At 35.8% G+C, this 21387-nt stretch overlaps 2 protein-coding genes across 2 annotated transcripts; both read left to right on the top strand.

Moving 5' to 3' along the window:
• Positions 1 to 270: 270 nt before the first annotated feature.
• Positions 271 to 7299, top strand: LOC142617542 (putative WRKY transcription factor 3). Its single transcript, XM_075790444.1, has 4 exons — positions 271 to 798; positions 3313 to 4016; positions 4110 to 4268; positions 6546 to 7299. The coding sequence occupies exons 1-4, from the start codon at positions 415 to 417 to the stop codon at positions 6814 to 6816; spliced, it is 1518 nt and encodes a 505-aa protein (XP_075646559.1). The 5' UTR covers positions 271 to 414; the 3' UTR covers positions 6817 to 7299.
• Positions 7300 to 13879: 6580 nt separating this feature from the next.
• On the top strand, positions 13880 to 20684 carry LOC142643892 (protein IMPAIRED IN BABA-INDUCED STERILITY 1-like). Its single transcript, XM_075818615.1, has 9 exons — positions 13880 to 14807; positions 16509 to 16793; positions 16941 to 17255; positions 17755 to 17982; positions 18245 to 18342; positions 18857 to 18965; positions 19058 to 19531; positions 19751 to 19874; positions 20370 to 20684. The coding sequence occupies exons 1-9, from the start codon at positions 14427 to 14429 to the stop codon at positions 20372 to 20374; spliced, it is 2019 nt and encodes a 672-aa protein (XP_075674730.1). The 5' UTR covers positions 13880 to 14426; the 3' UTR covers positions 20375 to 20684.
• The last annotated feature ends 703 nt before the right edge of the window (positions 20685 to 21387 follow it).

Raw genomic sequence — 21387 nt, 5'->3', positions numbered from 1 at the left:
TTTTTTTTCTTTTTATTAAAAAAAAAAAGTCATTATCGGTTTGGCTCCGTGGACTTTCCACTGAGAGATAAATTTGAAGAGAGCACGAAACACCAACAACAACATCAACTACCATCATTTCTTCTCACTAACGCGCAAACAAATAAATATATAAATTAAATATAAAAAAAAACACATTTGATTTTTTTTATATTATTAAATCATTAAGAAAGTAGTTGCAAGCAATTACAGAGAGAGAGAGAGAGAGAGAGAGAGAGTTGCAGAGGCTTGAGAGAGAGAGAGAGATTGCATAGACACAGAGACAGTTATACACAGAAAGAGAGAAAGATAGAAACTTTGAAAGAGAGAGAGAGAGAGTGCTTTTACAAGAAAGTGCTTTGCATAGAGACATACAAAGAGAGAGAGAGAGAGAGAATGGCAAAGAGTGAAGATTCAGAGAGAGTTACAGCACCAAGGCCAACAATAACACTCCCACCTCGACCATCCATGGAGACTTTTTTCACAGGTGGGCCTGGAGCAAGCCCTGGACCCATGACTCTTGTCTCTTCCTTCTTCTCTGACAACTACCCTGACTCTGATTGCCGTTCCTTCTCTCAGCTACTCGCTGGTGCCATGGCCTCTCCTCTAGCCACTCCCACCTTCTTCACCCACAAAGACAATTCTTTGAAGGATAACACTTCTGGGTTTAAGCAAAGTAGGCCAACCAATTTGGTTGTTGCTTCCTCACCATTGTTCACTATTCCACCTGGCTTGAGCCCCTCTGGCTTTCTCAACTCCCCTGGATTCTTTTCTCCTCAGGTAATTGAATCCGATTATGGTGTTTTTGTAACGGGCTTGTTTTGTTTTTGATTAATTCTGTGTTAATTTCATAGTTTCTGAGAGTAGGAAAGTAAAGTTGTGAACTTTGCATAATGCTTGTTTTAGAGTGATTGCGTTGAGGATGAGAAAAAGATAAGGATAAGATATGAATCTGACGGTTCTTGAGAAATGACATATCAATAAGGACGTATGATAAATTAGAATGATAGAAAAGAATACATGTGGCTGAACCTTGACTAGTCTATTGAGGATTCATAGCCGACCCCAAAATTTTGGGAGCAAGGGTTGGTTTTTGTTGGCTTTGAGAGTAGGGAAATGTAGTTATGGAGTTTGCATAATGCCTGTTTTAGAGTATTGAGGTTGAGAGATACGGAATAAGGTATGGGTGGCAGTTGAAGTTGCGATTGAGGGAGCATTGGCGTTTGTTAGTTCATGAATTGGCATTGTGTTAAGGTAGTTTATTAAGAATTTTATAATTAAGATTGTGAGTAACATGTTTTTGTTGAATCTGTATTAATTTGATGATTTCTGATTCTAGGAAAAGTGAAATTTTGGAGTTTGCATTATGCTTGTTTTGAAGAAAGAGCCAATTTTATTGAGATTTTAAGATTGTGAATAATATGCATATATGGTGAGGGGTTTGAACTATAACCTATGAAGCACGGGTGCGGATTTGGATTTGGATGTGGGTGCGGGACTCGACAATTTTTGAAAAAGTAGAGTGCAGGTGCGGCAAGGTGCAGCAATTAAAAAATTATTAAAAATATTTTTATTTATATTTTCTATATATTGCTAAGCATACTTTTTCACATTATATAAATATATATCAATTTAAGAGCAATAGTAGATAATAACTAAAACATGATATTCATAAATTAGATTACAACCCACAAGTTTGAAACGAAAACATTCCATGATGGAGAGATTGAGACCGAGAGATGAAGAGTGAGCTTGGGCAGTGAGGCAAATGAGAGATTCTGACTTCTAATTGAGTGGCTGTGAGAGAGGGGAGATGGAGAGTGAGATAACGAGAGAGCCAGTAGGTAGAGAGATTCAAAGTTCAAAATGGTGAGTTTTGCATAAATTTTTTTTTTAATTTTAATTTTTATAAGAATTTCAGCTTGATTCAAAGCTGGTTTCAGCCTAATTCGGCTTGTTTTGGCTGTTTCGGCCGTTGGCTGATATGATCCGATTCGGTGCGAATCAGCTTGTTTCGGTGCGAATTCGGCCTGAATTAGTGCAAGTCGGCGTGAATCCACAAACGGAAAAAAAAAAAAGAAAAAAAGAAAAAAAAAAAGCGACACGGCATGGACGCGTGGGCAGCGGCATCGACCACTGCACGCTGCGTCGGTGCAGGTGCGGGTGCGGGTGCAGTGGCCCTGGAGCCGCTCCCATGCTTTCTAGACTATAACTGAAATAGATTCATTTTTGAATTTAGAGGGTGTTTAAGTTTGATGCTTTGATTGTAAAGGGATAAGGTTTTCAAATCTTGCTTTCCAACAATGTAAATCACATCAAAGCAATTCAAATTCCATGGGACAAGCAAGAGGCACTTAGATTATCTCATTTGTGGATATTGTGTAAGATTCATGCTATTGTGCCTGTGAGCAAAGAAGTATACCGTTTTACATGTGCTGGATCAATTTCTTTCGGTTCCTTTCTCTAATTAATGTTTGATTCAGCTTGTGGTGGCTACAACTATTTATTGAGGAGGCATTTCCTTGTTGTGTCAAGCATGGGAAGAATTTTTTTTACTTGAAATTTTGAGGGGGTGGACTTGGTGTAAATGTATTTTTGGAAAAATTATGGAATTTTGAATAATAATAATAGTGAATTTTATAAAAAAGTGAATTGATAAATTATAGCTTAGGAACTATTAATGATATGAATTTATCGTGATTTTATTGAGGTTTACTTGTAGCTATCCACCCTAAACTTTGTTATTTGCAATTTTCACCCTAAACTATAAGATCTTGCAATCTATTCTTTGATTGAAGATTAATGTGCAATGTCTGTCCATTATCCAAAATCAGTGTTAAATTAACAAACTATTGGGTTGATTAGGGTGGATCTTGTAAATTAATGGGAAGTAATATTAATTTTGACATATTGGTGCATTCCACCATTCAACAGTCCACTAATTTATTAATTTTGACACAAATTTTGAATGGTGTGGTGGACTTTGCAAGTTTTTTTTTTTTTTTGGTGAGAAACGACTTTGCAAGTTAGTCTTGAATCTGTTGTGGAATGCAAGAGTTTGAAGTTTAATATAGTCATCACAAATGAGCCAATAGTTAAGGACGGATAGCTGATAGTGTAATTATGCTAAGCCATTCATGCATTGTTGGATTTTTGAAAAATGAAAGTTTGGTTTGGTCTGTATTTCCTTATAAGACAAGTTGGATATCACGTTGAGGAGTGAGAACTTCATGGATTATTACGCTACCATCTAATTTTCTTGTGGCTTGTTTTTGTTCTGCAATATCCATGCAGAGCCCCTTTGGAATGTCCCACCAGCAGGCCTTGGCACAGGTTACAGCTCAAGCTGCACTAGTCCAATCTCACATGAACATGCAAGCTGAATATCAACCTTCTACAGAGTCATTGACGCATAATCCATCCTTTACTTTAAGTGAAGCTTCACGACAGCAGATGGCACCCTCAACATCAGACCCCAGAAATTCCATGATGGAACAATCAGAGGCCTCGCATTCTGATAGGAAATACCAGCCTACCATTGCTGTTGATAAGCCTACCAATGATGGCTACAACTGGCGTAAATATGGGCAGAAGCAGGTTAAGGGCAGTGAATTTCCACGAAGCTACTACAAATGTACACATCTGAATTGTCCTGTCAAGAAAAAGGTTGAGCGTTCTCCTGAAGGACAAATAACTGAAATTATCTACAAAGGACAACATAATCATGAACTGCCTCAACCCAATAAGCGTGCAAAAGAAGGTAGTGATCTAAGTGGAAATACAAATTCTCAAGCCAAGCCAGATCTGGGTTTGCAAAATCAGGCTGGAAATTGGAACAAGTCGAGTCAAGTGGTACCAGCTTATTCAGTTCCTGAGAGGGATCAAGAATCTACTCAAACAGCACCCACTCAGTTAACTGGATCAAGTGACAGTGAGGAGGAAGGTGATGCAGAAACAAGAGAAGAGGGGGGTGGTGATGAGCCAAATCCAAAGAGAAGGCACGTTCCCAACCTATTATCGTACATATTCATTCTATTACCTTTTTTTGCTTTTTTTGATTTTTGAATTTTTTTTTTTACCTTGGAGTGCAGGATGACAGATGCTGGGACATCTGAGGTACCTTTGTCGCACAAGACTGTAACAGAACCAAAAATCATTGTGCAAACAAGAAGTGAAGTTGATCTTTTAGATGATGGCTACAGGTGGCGGAAGTATGGACAAAAGGTGGTCAAAGGCAATCCTCATCCAAGGTGGTAACCTCATCTGTTTCTATTTGTTTGTGTTTTGTTCCAGTGATTGCATGGTGCAAGAGGATTCTAAGAATATTTCAGTATCTTTCTGACCTGACATTTAAAAATTAAATATATTGAGTGAAAGAGTTGCATCAACTTTGGTCCCAGTTAAATGGCTTCTTATACCTCTAAGATGAAGCTTTAATGTTTATATAATTTGAAGTGTCATGAGCTTTTAATTTCAATTGTCTCTTCTGATTTGGATTCAACTTTTAAAAATGATATTTCCAAAAAAATTGAAATTTCATATATATTAGAGGGGCCATAAACTGAAGCTTACAATCCAAAAATATGAGTAAACATGTCAGTAAGGCTGCCTCTTAAAGTTAAGAGTTTACGTATGGTTTACAATTTCTTTATCCATTTGAAAAGATCACCATGCTAGAACCTGGGCTACAAGAATGTTGATTTAGGCCACCCTTATCTTCCTTTGATTTATAAGAGTCTAACTCAAGTAGCTCACTGTGGACTTAAAGTTTCATGAAGATTAAAAATGAAAGACAGTTAAAAAAATCTCTTTTCTTAACCCCCCCCCCCCCCCCACCTCCACAAATGGAAAAGTCTCCTCAAGTCTCTTGTTCTTCTGCTTCACTTGACCATCATTAGTTCGTGCAAACAGTTATTTTGTAGGTCCTACAAGCTTTTTTCTATACTTTTATTTCTTTGAATGTTTTCTTTCTTCCCTCTGCACTTGATGACTAGCACATTTACCAGATGTTCTATACATGAGACCAAGAATCTGATCCACTGTTCATCATATCTTAATATTCAAAAATAAGAAATCTTATCCCTTCCAAAATTTTGGCCATGAGACAGAAGCATCTGTGAGTGATCTGAGACATAATCCTTTACATTATCTTGAATAAAATTTTAAATTTCTCTGTTTTATATTCTAAACACTAAATGCAAAACTTGATAATGTTTATATCATTCAATATAGAATCTAATTACTTTTTCCTTGTTGCGTCAATTGGTCTCTCAAGTTATCAGGCCCTCACATATGAGATATCGTGTCTAAGTATTTGTGTTAGAAATTGCCTCATATTCCTATTTTGAATTGGTTTGGGTTTTCTTTGAGTTGAAGGAAAGTCTACTCTTTGTTCAAGAAGCAATAGTATTCGTTGTCCACTAGGGAAGGTATTGCTAGTCCATCAAGGAGTAAATGTTGAAGTCTGATACATAGACAGTGTTACAAAGGGTTTGGTGGCTTTAGCCTATGAGGGCTCCTGTATAGGGCAAGGAAAAGACTCATAGAAGAACATAGCATGGGGTTTTCAAGAGTTGGTAGTTCTTTTGAGGTTGAAAGATAGCTGCATTTGTGAGTTAAGAGTTTGTTATTGTTTAAACGAACACTATTGGGACTTTGGGATTGTGAGTGTCTTGTTTGTGAGTTTGGTATTGAGAGTTTATTTTTGGTGTTTTGGGATTTGGGTCAGTTATGTTTGTGAGAGGTTTTGAGAGTGTTTGAGTTTGTGAAGGTTGTGAGTATTGATTGTGAGAGTCTTGTGAGTTTTATTTGTGAGAGTTAGTCATGTATTTGTAGTCCATATTGTTGACAATAGATTTTGATTATCATTGACCTTGGATGTAGGCATGTAGTTGACTAGTTGGCCAAACCATGTGAAATATTGTTGTTGGGTATACATGTGTAAGTGAAGTCCTACATTGAATAAGAATGACAAGAGGGAGTGATTAATATAATATAGCAAGGTCCAAACTCATAGGCTTAAGCCTTATGGGTCAAGTAGTGCCCCTATATCTTATATTAACTACTCAATTGGAGGCTTCCCAAGGTGTTATCTCCCCAACAATTGATGTATTGTGTGATTTTTTTATTTATTTCTTGTTCATGTAAATTTGCTTCTTTTAAGCTCATATTCCAATAGTTTGTGTGCTGTATAATTGGTTTATCCCCAGTTTCTTGATGAGATTATTATGCTAAGCTGAGATTAAACTCTCATTTCGTGAACAGTGATGACTAATGAACTTATTTTGTCACCCAGGTCAGTTAACCAAAATAACTTCTCCGAGTGTGTTTGCCTTTGGAGCTAACAATTTGATCTTGGCATGCTTTCCAAACTTATATTTTTCTTATGTTATGCTTAGCTTTTTTTATAATTTTATCTTGGTATCCTCTCCTGAGTTTTTTTTCTTCTTCAATTTTTTGGCACTCAAACCATTTATGATGTTTATTCTCTATTAGAATTATTTTTATATCTCACTATCTGTTAACAGGAGCTATTACAAATGCACTAGTGTGGGATGCAATGTCCGCAAACATGTTGAGAGAGCTTCAACAGACCCCAAAGCTGTCATAACAACATATGAGGGAAAGCACAATCATGATGTCCCAGCAGCTAGAAACAGCAGCCACAACACAGCCAATAGAATTGCACCGCAGAAGGTGGTGACTGAGAAACATCCATTGCTTAAGGAGATGAATTTTGAAAGTAGTGACCAGAGACCAGTACTTCTACAACTTAAAGAAGAGAAAATTACAGTATAAAGTTCCCTGCTGAAATCTCTTATGATGCCATCATCAGTTCAGTGGTTGATTCAATTGGACTAACAAGGCGCAAAATGAAACAATGCAGAATATAGAAAATATATGAAAGGTTTATTAGCATTCTCTGGAGATGGTTACTGCATGTGTAATTGGTTGATGACACTTCCTGCATGCAGCTCCTTCTGCACTTTGATATTGAGATTTGGTACCACACATATATATGATACTGTTTACACTTGAATAGTAGATGACTATATCTTACATAATGATTTAGCTTAAGTTCCTTGGCTGTTCTTTTTCCTGTTTAATTCTCCTTATAGGGGCTGTTTTGTAATTGGCAATGTGAGCTCAAGGCAAAGAACAATAGTGATAAATGCATAGCAGCCACTCTGCCAAAATTGAGATTGTGATGCATGTTGGCTGGCAAAACCTTGTATAAATTATTATTATTTTTATTAATTTTTTATTATTGGCTTCACAGCAGTTTGTTTTGCAATTTAGTATTGCATAATTAGTGTGTGTGTGTGTGTGTGTGTATATTGCATTTTTGTGGGGGTCAGTAAAGGGTCAATCAAGCTTTGAGCTGATGACCGAGCTATATAGTCATCTTGGTCACTGATATCCACTTTTTCTCAATTTGTAGCTCATTGTGTATGCCCAAGGTCGATTTGTGAGCATAGTACAAAGGGAGCCTTGCCAATTACGAGGGTCCTCGCCCACTTGAGTGGTATTGCTGAGCAGCTACTGGGAAGCCTTCTATCGTAGATAGGCCTATTATTACTTGACCTAAAACCCATAGCCACGAAATAGAACAACATGAGCCTCACATAGTCAAGACTATGGGGATTCATATTGCTGCTTCAACCACTCCCCTCAATGTTGTATTTGATGTATCCTAACTACTATCAAGTTTCTTTTAATGGTACTTGTAACTATAATAACCCAGTTCCCCCTGATTTTGGGGGCTGGGAAGTGATCCTACTTCCCCTCTTTCGCGAGAATATCTCACATCCGCTTATAGATCGGGAGTTGCTATCCTGATACACATCCTCTAAGTTGAACTAAGGGGACGACTAGCTTGGAAGGGAAGGGAAGTACTACCAAAACCGACCACACACACACCTATAAATAGTTAAATATACTCTTCATTTGTTGTACTAGGTATGAAACCTTGGCACTATTACTCTGCCATTTTCATTTCTCTTCCTACCACTGGTTTATGGACTTAACCATCAAAGCCTCTCTAGCCAACCCCCAAGTTGGTTAATGCCAAATTCAGGTTTCTCTTTCTTAGTGGGAAATCGTTAGGTTGCAATGGTTCATCATTGTGAACCCTTGAAGTCCTTGTTGCAATTGCATATTGTCTTTGAAATTAGAATCTAAAATAAAGAGAGCATAGAGAGAGAACACATGAAATACGTGATTTAGCCTAATGCACTACATCCACATAAAAAATCCTTAGCGACTACATCTTCCCTACTAAGTTGTGATTTGCAATTGAACCTAATGTGTGGTATTTAATATTTATAAGAGGCTAAACCCTAAACTAATTGTACACTAAACCATGGTTACAAAACTTGTACTCGAGTATTGCTTAGAGCATCCGCAGCGGATGCTGTATATGGTATATCTAAGCCCATTTTACAATTGAAGCCCAGAAGAGCCACTCCAGCGGAACTTGTAAAGTGAGAGTATTGCAAAAATTTTTGTAATTGTGCTACAGTGTGATTCTAAATGTAGAATCACACTGTAGCTAAATTGTAAAAAATATATTAATATTTTATTTGTAAATATCAGTCCTTCTCTCCACGGTCTCTTATCTCTCTCCATCGTTGAAACTCAAACTCACACCAAGCCTCTCTCTTCTCTCTCATCCCCTCTCTTTCTCACCATCGTTGTCGATTCACCCACCCATCTCCAAATCCCTTTAATCTCAGGCTTTTCTCTCTCAGTCGGTCTCTCATTTCTGGGTATTTTTTGTGGTTTTTGGCGGTGGAGATCGGCAAGTGATTTGGGTTTCTAGTAGTGGAGATCGCTGAGTTGTGTTGGTTCTGGCAGTGGTGGGTTTGTGACTGATGTGGCCATGGGTCAGGTGGTGCGGGGCGGCAGCGGCGGCACGGGTCGGTGGTGGGTTTCTGGTTTTGATTTTGGGTTTTGGATTTTGATTTTGGATTTTGATTTGGATCAGAGATCGGCGAGTGATTTTGATTTTGGATTTTGGGTTCTGTGGAGATCGGAGTTTTGATCGGCGTATATGGAGATCAGGTTTTGATTGCGTGGGTTTCGTTCTGATGGGGTTTTGATAGAGTGGATTTTTTTGGTGGGCGTGTGGTGTGGTGGTGGTGATTGGTGGTTTGTTGGGGTTCGGCTACAATGGCAAGTCCAATCGCTTTAAAGATTGGCATGGATTGTTGATAATGGGTTTTTCTTCAAATTTTTGTTTTGGGATTGTTGTTGTGATTTGCTGGGGTGGCTGGTGGTGATTTTGGTATGGATTTTTAGATTTGTTGTGATTTTGCTGGGTGGCAGGTGGATTTCTGGTATTTGTTTGATTTGGGTGATTTTTTGTTGTGATTTGCTTGTTGTGATTTTGCTGGGTATGAGTTTGCTAGAGGTTGAGGCCAGTGCTAGAGGTTGAGGGAGAAAGAGAGGAAAAGGAAGAGAAAAAGAGAAATAGTAAAAAAAGGATTAAAAAAGAATATTTAAATAAAATGGGAAAAAAATAGAGTTTTGGGATGTTGGGTGTATTGTAAAATGGTATAATATAATTGATAAAATAGTTTTTTTAGATGATAAAATAGGATAGAATTAGAAAAAAAAATGAATGCTGATGCTCTTACCCACCAAGTAGGATTAGAGTTAAGAGCTTGATTAAGACTGGTTTGTTGGCCAAAATGGCCAAATACCACAATTTTTAGAAATTTTTTGCAAAAAAACACTGTTTCGGAACTAAATAGGGAAATGCCACTTTTCTGGAACTCGAGTTTATGAAAATCGAGTTCCTCATCAGTTCTGCCACCATGGCACTACTGAGTTGGAAATTATGCGAGTAAAAAAAATAATGTGGTACTCGAGTTTGGTAAACTCGAGTTCCATGCAACACAGTACTCAAGTATACGAGGCTCGAGTACCTATTATAAAAAAATTTATGTTTATGTTTATTTTTATGGTACTCGAGCTCACCAAGCTCGAGTACCTTGTAAGGAACTCGAGTTTATTAAACTCGAGTTCCTTATAACTTTTTTTTTGGTAATTGACAAATAAACATAAACATAAACATAACAATAAGTAGATTTTTTTTATTTATTTAAATAGAAGCATTGTAAAATATAGAGATTTTGATTTCAAAATATGAATTAATTTCTACATAAATTAAAATTGTTCATTGTTTTCTCATAAAAATTGTTCACTGTTTTTTGCATAAACTATTTCTAGCATTCTTCATAAAATTATTTTATGTTCAGCATTATTTAAAAAATTGTTCACTCTCTTTTCTGCGTAAATTATTCTTTGTTCACTAATTAAAAAATTGTTTACTGTTTTCTCATAAAACACCTAGTGAAATCGTGTTTTCTAAATTTAAATGTCAATCTGAATGCTTTTTCATGTTTGAATTTCACAATAATCAAATCTATGTTTCTGCATTGATAAAATCTATTTCTACATTAATAAAATTTGCTCTCTGCATATCATGTTTACTGTATATTCAAATCTGCTTACTACATTCATAAAATTTGTTTTCTGCATTAATTAAAACTATTCATTGTTTTCTCATAAAAATTGTTCACTTTTTTCTGCATAAACTGTTTCTAGCATTCTGCATAAAATTATTTCTGTTAAGCATTATTTAAAAAAATTGTTCTCTCTCTTTTCTGCGTAAATTTAACAGTAATATTGATGTATTTGCACGCATGTGAAGATCTTTCTCCATCGAGTTTGGTAATTTTCGAGGCAAGCTTAGCATGCTAGTTTGCTTTTGTACAAATCATTGAATTGTAAAGTTAGATGTTGGCTACAATGTTGTGTTGACCAGGACATAGGTTACATTTGGAATTTTGGATCTTGAGAAAGTTATAGTGAACATAAATTCTCATTATGCACAACTCCATATGAGGGATTCTCACTTTTACTTTTGCTTTTGCTTTTGTTTTGTTTCTTTTTACATTAGTTTAGTCTGAAAGATAAATTTTTCCATGTATTATTAGCACATTCTTTCACAAATTGTTGACCTAAAAGAACTTATTAAGTATTGGAAGCATTTAACAAAGGTTTCCTATTCACTTCACTTGATTAAGTTGAAAGCTATTTCTTAACAAAAAGCACACATGGCTAACCATTTTTCTTTAATATTGTTAATGGTTATACTCCACAAAAACCTTATGTGGTACGCAGCCTTACTTTTCAATTATCTCTAGCCCCAAGTAGTAAAGTATTATTCCATGTGATTTGGAAATTCCTCACTTTGGAATTTGGATTCAGTCATAATAAGAAACAAATAAATTGTCACATGTTTGTCAATTTTTTGATTCGGAGAGCAAGAAGCTCCACCTAGAATCAGAATGAAGAATCATTAATTTGTTGTGATATGGCGTGAGTGGCATACTTTGAAGGCTCCAAAAGTGAACCCATGTTGTACGCGGTAGACTTTGTCAAAAGAAAGAAAAAGGCGTGTGAGACCATGTATTTAAGCCTGTCAATTACATTTGTAGTGGTGTACTAATATTCCTACGTATAATCATATACTACGAGGGCGTTTGGATGCAGCTTATTGCTGCGTCCACGTTTTGCCCTTTTTTTTTTAATTTTTTTTCTTTCTCTCGCTGTTGTGGAAGACAAGCGCGCAGTGCGCGCACTGTGCGTGTACTGTGCGCATACTGTGTACGTATTGTGCGTGCACTGTGCATGTACTTTTTTAGCAATTTTTTATTAAAAATGGGTCTCGCAGCACTATTTACACATTTAAAAATTATTTTATTACAGTGTTTTCAGTTTTCAGCAATAAATTCTATCCAAACGGACCCTACAAGAAATTAACTTTGGAAAATCTAATTTTGAATTTTATTTTTGCCTCAAAATTTGTGCATACTTATCTCTTATAAGATTCTCAAAAAAAAAAAAAAAAAAAATCTCTTATAGATCAAAAATATTTATTTTCTTTATTTTTGCCAAATAGGTAAAAGCAGGAACCTCAATGGGTGCTTAAGGTCTTGGGTTCGAGTTTCCTTACAAAAAGATTGCATTCAACCGGAAGAATTAATTAAGTGTAATGCAGAATTATATTTTCTCATTACCACTCTCAAACATTGTGCAAAATTCTCTCTTATAAAAATTTCTATTCTTTTGTTTCACCAAATGCATGAAAGCATGAACCTACATGGATTGGTCTAATTGTTTTCAAACTTTATGTGATGCATGAGGTCATAGGATCAAGTTTCCTAGGGATTACATTCAACCAGAAGGATTAGTTAGGCGTTACTTGAAATCGGGTTTTTTCACGATTATGCCTTAAACTTTGTGCAAAATTCTCTCATATAAAATTTTATTTTCTTTGTTTTTCCAAATACATGAAAGTATGAAAATTAATAGGTTAGTCTAATAGTTTTCAAGCTTCATGTAATCTATAAGCTCATGTGTTCAAGTATCCTAATTAAGGGGATTATATTCACCCTAGAAGGATTAGTTAGGTGCCGAACGAAATTAGGTTTTCTTCCTCCCAAAGATAATAAGCAAAGTTATTAAACCAAAATTGACCTGACCGGTTGGATCCATATCCTAGTGAATGATACCTAATTGGTTTGGTTGTTTAATTGGATCATTTATGAAAATAACTTAATATAAACCCAACAAGTTTTTTGTAACCCCTACAACATGAACGAGATGTTTTCATCCATTCAGTTTTATCTTTATTGATCCATGGCGGTATTGTTTTTTGAATGAGAAGTTTAATGAAAATAGATGATTTTATTATGAACTTGATGCTAGACTTTTCAATGAAGATAGAGTTTTCAAATTTTAGCTCAGATCATAATCCATAGGATTGGAGCAACTAATAAGAGTTTGGGACATGCAATATGCATAGAATGTGAATTAAGAGTTTGAGGTATGCTTTTGTTTCTAGAATTTGAAGTCATTTAGTAGATTTTATTTAGCAAAGACTTGGCTACAATTGTATGACATCCTTCTATTTTATGTTTTCTAGCACTATTAATTGTGAAACCTCAATTTTGTATTGCATTAGGTGGCTAGTTTTTCAGACTAAATTTTAATTAACAATTTAGACAAAGCCTTTATATATATATAGCCCTTATAAATTCAACCGATAAGAACTAGTAACTTTATGACTCGACTCTTAAATCGGTTTAACGTTAACCAAGATAACAAGGAGAGAATCCTCTATTAACAAATAAATAATTAAATAAGTGCCAAACACAAACTTTTGTTATTATTATTATTATTATTATTATTTTGATAGAAGATAAAATTTTCACTCTAACTTATTCTAAGTGTATATGTATGTGAAATTTACTCCTGCAGACTTGAACCTCGGCCCTCACCCCCTACACCCCATAAACACTAAGGGAATGTAATGGTAAACTTTTGTTATTATTATATTTGTAAACATTTTGTTGGCATTTAAGGAGTGATCGTTGTTCCGTACTCCCAAGTTCTAAGTGTGTTTCCTAAAAAAAAAAAAAAAGTTCCAAATTCAATTAAAAAAGAGGAAATTAAATAAAAGATCCAAAAAGAAAGAACACAAAGTTCCAAACCTTCCAAACTAAACAAAACAAACTACCACTAATTAAGAATCTAATCTAATCAAATCTAATCCTTCTCCAAACCATAATGGATAATGAGTTGCAGTGGAGCTGTTGGGCAGTTAGCCATAGCAACCACCACACTACACCCCACCCTCTTTCTCTCCAACCAAACCAAAGCAACAGACGGAGAATAATAATGAGCTTCCCAAACGGTTACATTTTACCTTTTCCTTCCTTTTTTGCAAAACCAAGGAAACACACACAGTAACACAGTGCACAAACATGCACACATCAAAAGCAATGTTAACAATTCTTCGGACCCACGAATCCTTGTACCCCTCTCTTTCTCTAACTTCCTTTCCTTTCGGACCGTTTGTCCCAGAAAAACAAAAACCACACTCCCATCCTCTAATACCTCCGTAGATCTCGCAGAGACCACCCAGAAGAGAAAAAACAACAAGTCCAACCGAATACAACTAAAAATATTCTCTTTCTTGTTTATCCCTATCTCTCCCTCTCTCTCTCTGCCTCTGTTTTTTGCTTTTTTTGGCTCTTCCTCTCCCTGCTTCTCCTCCTCCTCCTCCTCCTCTTCTTCCTCCTCTCTCAGGAGGTTTTTGTTGGGTTTTAGCGAATTCACATTGCTTCTCTCTCAGAGAGAGAGGGAGAGTGAGTGAGAGATAGGGAGAGAGAGAATGCAATGCAATCCCATTCAAAACCGAACGTGAAAAAAACAGGGGAAGCCTAAACAGGGCAATTACCCCCAAAAAGACACAAACTTTGCCCCATTTCCCGATCTGGGTAGACCCGAATTCTGGTCCAATCGATGCTGGAGAGAATTGGGTGGGGTGTTGAATGGGTTGCATTAGCTCCAAGGAAGCGGTTCGGGCTGTCAAGGCTTCATCCCCTGTTCTCCACGATAACAATAAACATAATGATTCTGCCATGTCTTTGAAGATCCAATCTGGTCCTTTAAATCTGGAAAGAAATTATAGCTTTAGTAAAAAGAAGGAAGGTGAGAGATCCGCGGAGAGTCGGAGCCGGGAGATCAGGAAGACGAAGAAGGAAGCCTCTCATTCCAGAGGCTCTTTCAGCTTCCGGCTTGGCTTCTCTCAACGGTACGTGCAGGCGGAGCAAACTGCAGCTGGATGGCCACATTGGCTCAGCTCTGCTGCCTCAGAAGCCGTCGATGGTTGGGTTCCTCTCAGAGCTGATTCTTTTGAGAAATTGGAGAAGGTTGGCCTCAATCATTTTAAACTTCAAAATCTTTCCCATTTTGTTTGTTTAATGACAAATGTGCTTTGTTTATATTTTTAAACAATAACTAGACCACAATGAATTTAGTTATGTTTGATGTGTCATTATTAGATTTTGATTTGTCATATATTGTACATAATATATGATGAATATGTAAATGTAAGGCTGCCTACTGATCACCTCTACCAGACCCTGCAGGAGGGGGAGTTTTGTGCACTGGATATGAATTTATATATATATATATATATATATATATATATATATATGTATGTATGTATGCATGTTTTTATGTTGTAGGATTTGGATGTGGGTGTAATTGTCTTACAGCTTGCATTAATGTATATATATATATATATATATATATATATATATATATATGATTTTGTTGGACTTTTTATTCATGTTAAATTTCCATTTCAATGTTTGCTCTTTCTAAAATTTTGGTTTGAATTGAAATGTAGGAGTAGTTGGTGGTGGATAATTTGGCATAATTTGCTTGTAGTGGGATTTGGTTGTGACGGTTACCTATCCAGATTTGGAGTGAAAATTGGAAAGTAGTAGGTGGCATTATTTTGAAGATGAAGGCAAGTAAGTGGGAGTTCTAAAAATGAGGATATAATTCCCTAGCAAGGACTTTTTGCAGTTTATCTTAGCCTGTTAGTAACCTTAATACCTCATGTGACATTTCAGATATATAATGAAAAAAAATTATGTTGTACTTGCAATATGGTGTACTATAATATATAGATGTTTCAAGAGAAAGAAAAGAAAGAGATGTGTAGATGCGCACTCTCACCTCATATTGAAGTGATAAGAAGTGCGCGAGAATTTTTCAATCATGTATGTTGGACTTCTATTTAGTCAAAGGACAATGACTCCTGACAGGGCCTTTAAGAAGATATTGACTGGTACCTATAAAAAAAGAAGAAGATATTGACTGGTATGACAAGTTGTTTGGAAAGGGACATTAAGGCCTAACAGGGTGTGGCTGGCTTGGAGAGATGAAGTCATGCTTGAGCAAAAGCATTAGATCTATTAAGCTGAAAATGCAGAGCAGGCAGGTTGGGATGACCCAACTGGTTGGTGGATCGTGTAATCTATTTGAAAAGTGTTAAAAGAGAATGCCAAGATAGATCTAAAGTGTAAAAAGTATAGTTCTAATGAATGTATATTTGGCTGTTTCCTTGGCTTATAATAGGCTTCAAGGCAACTCCCTTCTTCAGCCATTCAAGTGAAGCATTTGATGAATTTTCCCAAGCATTACCTCGGGATGAGCCTCAGAGAGCAGGTGTTATAGGACTCTCGTTTTCAGACAATAAAAACCTTAACACACGTAGAGTATTACCTGAAAGTGAACCTTGAGCCATAAGCCCTGTTGTGCCTATCTGTTTTAATATGCAGACATCGAATAACTACATATATGCTTAAAATCTTGAAAGGAGTTTTCTGTGCAAATGTGATTCAGAATAAAATCAGTGAAATGATTACATGAAAAAATTTAATTTCAGCCAAATGACTTGTATTTGATATTTGAAATGCATCTGATAATCATTATGTTGATTGTTTTACACTAACATTTTGCTTATGCTGCAATAGCTGGTTCCTTGGCCGTATGTTGATAATTTTTCCTAATATTCATTTCTTAAAATTATCTTTTTTTAATTCCTTCCATGCATGTAGATTGGGCAAGGTACATACAGCAGTGTGTTTCGAGCACGTCAAATTGAAACTGGGAAGATGGTTGCCTTGAAAAAGGTTCGAGTTGACAATTTTCAGCCAGAGAGCATAAGGTTTATGGCACGAGAAATAATGATACTCCGCAGGCTGGACCATCCAAACATCATCAAATTGGAGGGGCTTATTACTTCTCGGTTATCAAATAGTATATACCTTGTATTTGAGTACATGGAACACGATCTTGCTGGACTGGTGTCCAACCCTGACATCAAATTTAGTGAGGCACAGGTTTGTTAATACTTTATATATAGATTGGTGAAATAAGATCATTGCTAAGACATTAGGTTATTGTATGATGTAAGGGCTATATCATTGATCTGTTTCTGTTTCACTTCTCCTTTGGTATTTAAAATTTTTTGGTTGACTTCTCTGTAGGTCAAGTGTTATATGACACAGCTATTATGTGGAGTTGAGCACTGCCATTTACGAGGTATAATGCATCGAGACATTAAAGCATCAAATATTTTGGTAAACAATGAAGGGATTCTGAAATTAGGGGATTTTGGATTGGCAAATATTGCTAGCCCGAAGAGGCAACCTCTAACAAGTCGTGTGGTTACTTTATGGTATCGTCCTCCTGAACTTTTGATGGGGGCTACAAATTACAGAGTATCAGTGGATCTCTGGAGTGTGGGCTGTGTATTTGCAGAAATTCTTATGGGGAAGCCTATCCTTAAAGGAAGAACTGAGGTGATAACACTAATGAAGTGCACTTATTTCTTTATCCCGTGATTCTTACCTGTTTTATATTACCTGATAGCTAATGGACAGAGACAAATGGGAGTTTGATGAAGAGTACAAGAGATGTAGTGTATTCTGTATTAATGCTTTGTACAAATTCTTATACAAAATTCTTTATACACATATCTACATAATATTATCAAGTAAACAAAAACTCATTTTAGTGCTTGAAATTCTCTTAAAACACTATAGTATTTAAAAATTCAGAATTTTTCAGTACCTACTCTTAGATACATTTAGGATATGGTGATTTTCTAATCTAAATTTTACTTTGTTGATATTGTAGTGAAAATTTCAAAAGAATTCTTGACTTGGAGACGTCCTCCTAACACTTTAATTCTTAACTATTATCCATGAGAATGGATTTTGTTCACTTATTGATTGGCTTATGTTAAAGTATTTCTTACGTAGCACTTGAGTTTGATGAGTATTCTACTCCAATCTTCAGGTTGAGCAATTACACAAAATTTTCAAGCTTTGTGGTTCACCACCTGATGAGTTCTGGAAAAAGTCTAAACTTCCTCAAGCAGCTATGTTTAAACCCCTGCATAACTATGAAAGTTCTCTTAGGGAGAAGTGTAAAGAGTTTCCAAAAACTGCTGTGAACCTGATAGAAATTTTACTTTCCATAGATCCTCAAAAGCGTGGGACTGCATCCTCTGCCCTAATGTCTGAGGTAACTTCTACGGTTCTACCAAAAGTTTAGTTTGTTTAAATTTCTTTTTCAAAAGTAAAGTTAGTTCCAATTTTACCACATTTTAGGGCATGGCTGTTTTTGAGATTTCCCTTACTACACTTATAATTTAGATATTTTACAGAAGTTTTCATATTATCATATTGTGGTGCATGCTTATTAATGATAAAAACCCCGTACCATTTTGTAGCTTTGAGACTTTGACGGTCTGATTTGATGTCTGCGTCATGCTTTTGTTTTTCAGTATTTCAACACAAAGCCTTTTGCATGTGACCCATCAAGCTTTCCAAAGTATCCCCCTAGCAAGGAAATTGATGCTAAAAATCGTGAGGATGGACAAAGGTGAAATATTTTTTACTCTTCATTATATAAACTGTTCATGCAGGTTTGGGTAGAAATGTTTTCACTCTTCTGAATCAAATTCTTGAAGCTGCCTGACAATCAATATATATATATATATATATATATATAAATCTATATTATATCTCCTTTGCACTCATTTATCGGGGTCCTTCTCTGTCTGTAGTTTGTTCACACTCACATATATGATACAACCATTAATCTGTAGAATGTTCAGTTGCGTGCTATGTTAGTGGAACTAGCGATCTGGGTCCTTCTTGATGAGAAAAAATAAAATAAAATAAGCAAATATCTTTTCTCCATAATTGGGTGAATTTATTGTTATTGCATGATTTTAAAGTCACAGTCTAAATTGCAAGATTAAATTAGGGTTTAAATCTATGAGTCATGCTGATATGAAAACCTAGATGGGTGCATCCACTCCTAATGGCTTCCTTTTCTGTTTTGTTTTTAATAATATAAATAATTATCTGCTAAATAGCCAATGTATTTCCAGGAAAAAGACTGGTGCTAAAATGCGAGAACCTGCAGCATCAAAGAAGCCTAGAAGAGTCCGTAAAAATTTGCAAGAAACAAATTCTCTCACTAAACTAGCATCAAAAGAGGTATGTGTGTGTGTGTGCATGCATGCACAGTGTTTGTGTAGTTAAAGGAAGAAACCTAGGTTTTACTTATTTATGTATCCTTTATTGTGCAGGAAAAACAAGAATATGTACAACTTGATCATAGAAACAGTGACCGTTCACATATTCCCAAAGGAAAAGGTACTTCTATGCGTGGAGAGCCACTAAAGCCATCATTTGATACAATGTCAGAGACTTCCCAAGTGATGAATACATCTCAAGGGGACAGTACATATTCAGGCCCATCAGAAGTCGCAGCACCAAGCGGCTTTACATGGGCAAAAAGGCGAAAAGAGGTTTTTGCTGCATCCACAATATCAGATGGATCAAAAAGCAAAATTAGTGCATTAGATCCATCATTTGCCAAAACATCTTACTCAACGAAAAAAGGGAATGAAGATCTTTTATCCAAGGTTCTAACCAAGCATGCAATACAGAAGCAGCAACGCCATCCAGATTCTTTCGATACATCTGAACTATTCCGGTCTCATGATATGTCAATGGCATTTAGTGAAAAGGAAGAACCAGATGCTTCAAAAACTAATAAGGTAAGTGTACAATCTCATCGTTAAGTAAAACCTAAAACCAAATAACAAAACTTAACTAGCATGTGTTTTATTAGCTGGCCCAAAGCTGGAAATCTAGTTTTAATTTGGTAAATTGTTTACAAAAAAGAAGACGCCATTCAACTGTGTAAAAGTCATTCATGCTATGTTATTTTCTACACGTGTTGAGTTGAAACGATTGCTCTTTCTTCCATCAATTAGAGTACCAAAAGCAGAAGCGAGCGTGTTGAATTCTCAGGACCATTACCAAATAAAATTGATGAACTTCTACAAAAGAATGAAAGTCAAATTCGTCGAGCAGGTCGTAGATCAAGGTTTGAAAGAGGTATTTGAAAATTCACCTTCTTTTTTATACTATCAGTGAATCCAGCTCAAAGTATGCAATCTTATCTTCTTTTCAGCTTTACCATATTCTTTGAGATACATTGCTATAGTCATTGCACATTAAGCTTCTAAGAAGAAAAAAGATTCAAACTTGTGCTAAAGAGTCCATGTAGAACTAATCAATAAGTGACAAAAATATTCACAATGACATGTTGCGATTGATGTATAATAAAGTGATGTAAGTTGTGAATCTATATAAAAGTAATGTTGCTCCACTTACAACTTTTCATCTTAACAAGTTATGAAAAGATAATGAAAAAAGTCGTGTCCTTGTTATTGTGCAAAACTGACAATATAATAAAGATGTTTATTCAGTAGCACATATAAAGACAGTGAAAATAGTTGTCCTTATTATTGCTCTAAACTAACAGATATAATAAAGGTGTTAATTCAGTAGCACATATAAATACTGAAATTTTAACTTGTTTTTTTACAGATTGATGAGGGACGGTTTTGTTAGGGTGGGAAAATCCCTTCACACCCTTTCAGGGGATAATAATTTTAAGACCTCCTCGACTCAACTCATTGGCCTTCTGACACTGCTCTGAACAACACCTTTTTCCAAGCTCAGACAGCTCGATCTTGTTCACATGGTTCTTCTACCTCCCTTTGATTTTTAGACCCAACTTTTTGTGCGGATATCCATTGTATTATATAAAAAAGGGCCAAAATTCACACAAATGTAGACAACATCATGGCTGATCATGTAGATGATAGAGTAATTAAAGAGTGTTTTCATTCTTCGCAAAAAGAATATCAGGAACTACTCTCAAGTGTCTAATTGCCATTTACTTTTTGTCATTGAAAGAAACAGGCTGTTGCCTTCACAATTTGGACAATCCTCCTCTATTTGATTTTAGGATATGTCAAAATACAGTCTTTCATTGATTGACATAATTTGGATAATTTTTCCAATATACCCTTTATGAATGTCATTATGATTTATGAAACTATACATTGGGCATATCCGCAGCTACTAGGCTGACGAGGGGCATAGAATTTCTTCAATTTATACACGTTCTAAGTTACAAGATTTTGCTAGAAAAGCTAATGAAAGTGCTGGTTTGTTTCATAGTTAGAAAATCAAAAGAGAGAACTATTTGCTAAAGCAGAAAAATGGGCTTTGTTTGACTCCTCAAAGCTGACATTGTAAAGAAAAGAATAATGGTGGTAAATTGAAATGTAGGGACGACCTCTCACTCAAACTGCAAAGACAAGGGCAGCAGAGCGGCCATCTCATCCCTCTGAATAATATACGCCTATCGCACTATTATTAGAAATAGTGTGCCACGAATTTTGAAGCCTCTCTCGTGAAATACCAGGCTGCTCCTTTCTCAAGACTTTTTTTTTTTTTTAAAAGAGAGTTTCAATGTATGGGTCCAACACACTTTCTTAAGTAACGTGAGACAATTACCTTTTTTTTTTTTTTTTGAGAAACAAACACACACACACAA

The sequence above is a fragment of the Castanea sativa genome, chromosome 1 (genome assembly GCF_040712315.1).
Source record: "Castanea sativa cultivar Marrone di Chiusa Pesio chromosome 1, ASM4071231v1".
In the NCBI taxonomy this organism is placed as follows: Eukaryota; Viridiplantae; Streptophyta; class Magnoliopsida; order Fagales; family Fagaceae; genus Castanea; species Castanea sativa.
The sequence above is the reverse complement of the archived record's forward strand: the minus strand, read 5'-3'. Positions and strand labels throughout refer to the sequence as shown.

What these genes read in the sequence shown, in the direction of transcription:
- LOC142617542 (XM_075790444.1), top strand. Translation starts at nt 415, where the DNA reads ATGGCAAAGAGTGAAGATTCAGAGAGAGTTACAGCACCAAGGCCAACA. An exon ending in GAGCCAAATCCAAAGAGAAG is followed by an intron (nt 4,017 to 4,109) that starts GCACGTTCCCAA and finishes CTTGGAGTGCAG; the next exon opens with GATGACAGATGCTGGGACAT. An exon ending in AAAGGCAATCCTCATCCAAG is followed by an intron (nt 4,269 to 6,545) that starts GTGGTAACCTCA and finishes ATCTGTTAACAG; the next exon opens with GAGCTATTACAAATGCACTA.
- LOC142643892 (XM_075818615.1), top strand. Translation starts at nt 14,427, where the DNA reads ATGGGTTGCATTAGCTCCAAGGAAGCGGTTCGGGCTGTCAAGGCTTCA. An exon ending in TCAAATTTAGTGAGGCACAG is followed by an intron (nt 16,794 to 16,940) that starts GTTTGTTAATAC and finishes ACTTCTCTGTAG; the next exon opens with GTCAAGTGTTATATGACACA. An exon ending in TCCTTAAAGGAAGAACTGAG is followed by an intron (nt 17,256 to 17,754) that starts GTGATAACACTA and finishes TCCAATCTTCAG; the next exon opens with GTTGAGCAATTACACAAAAT.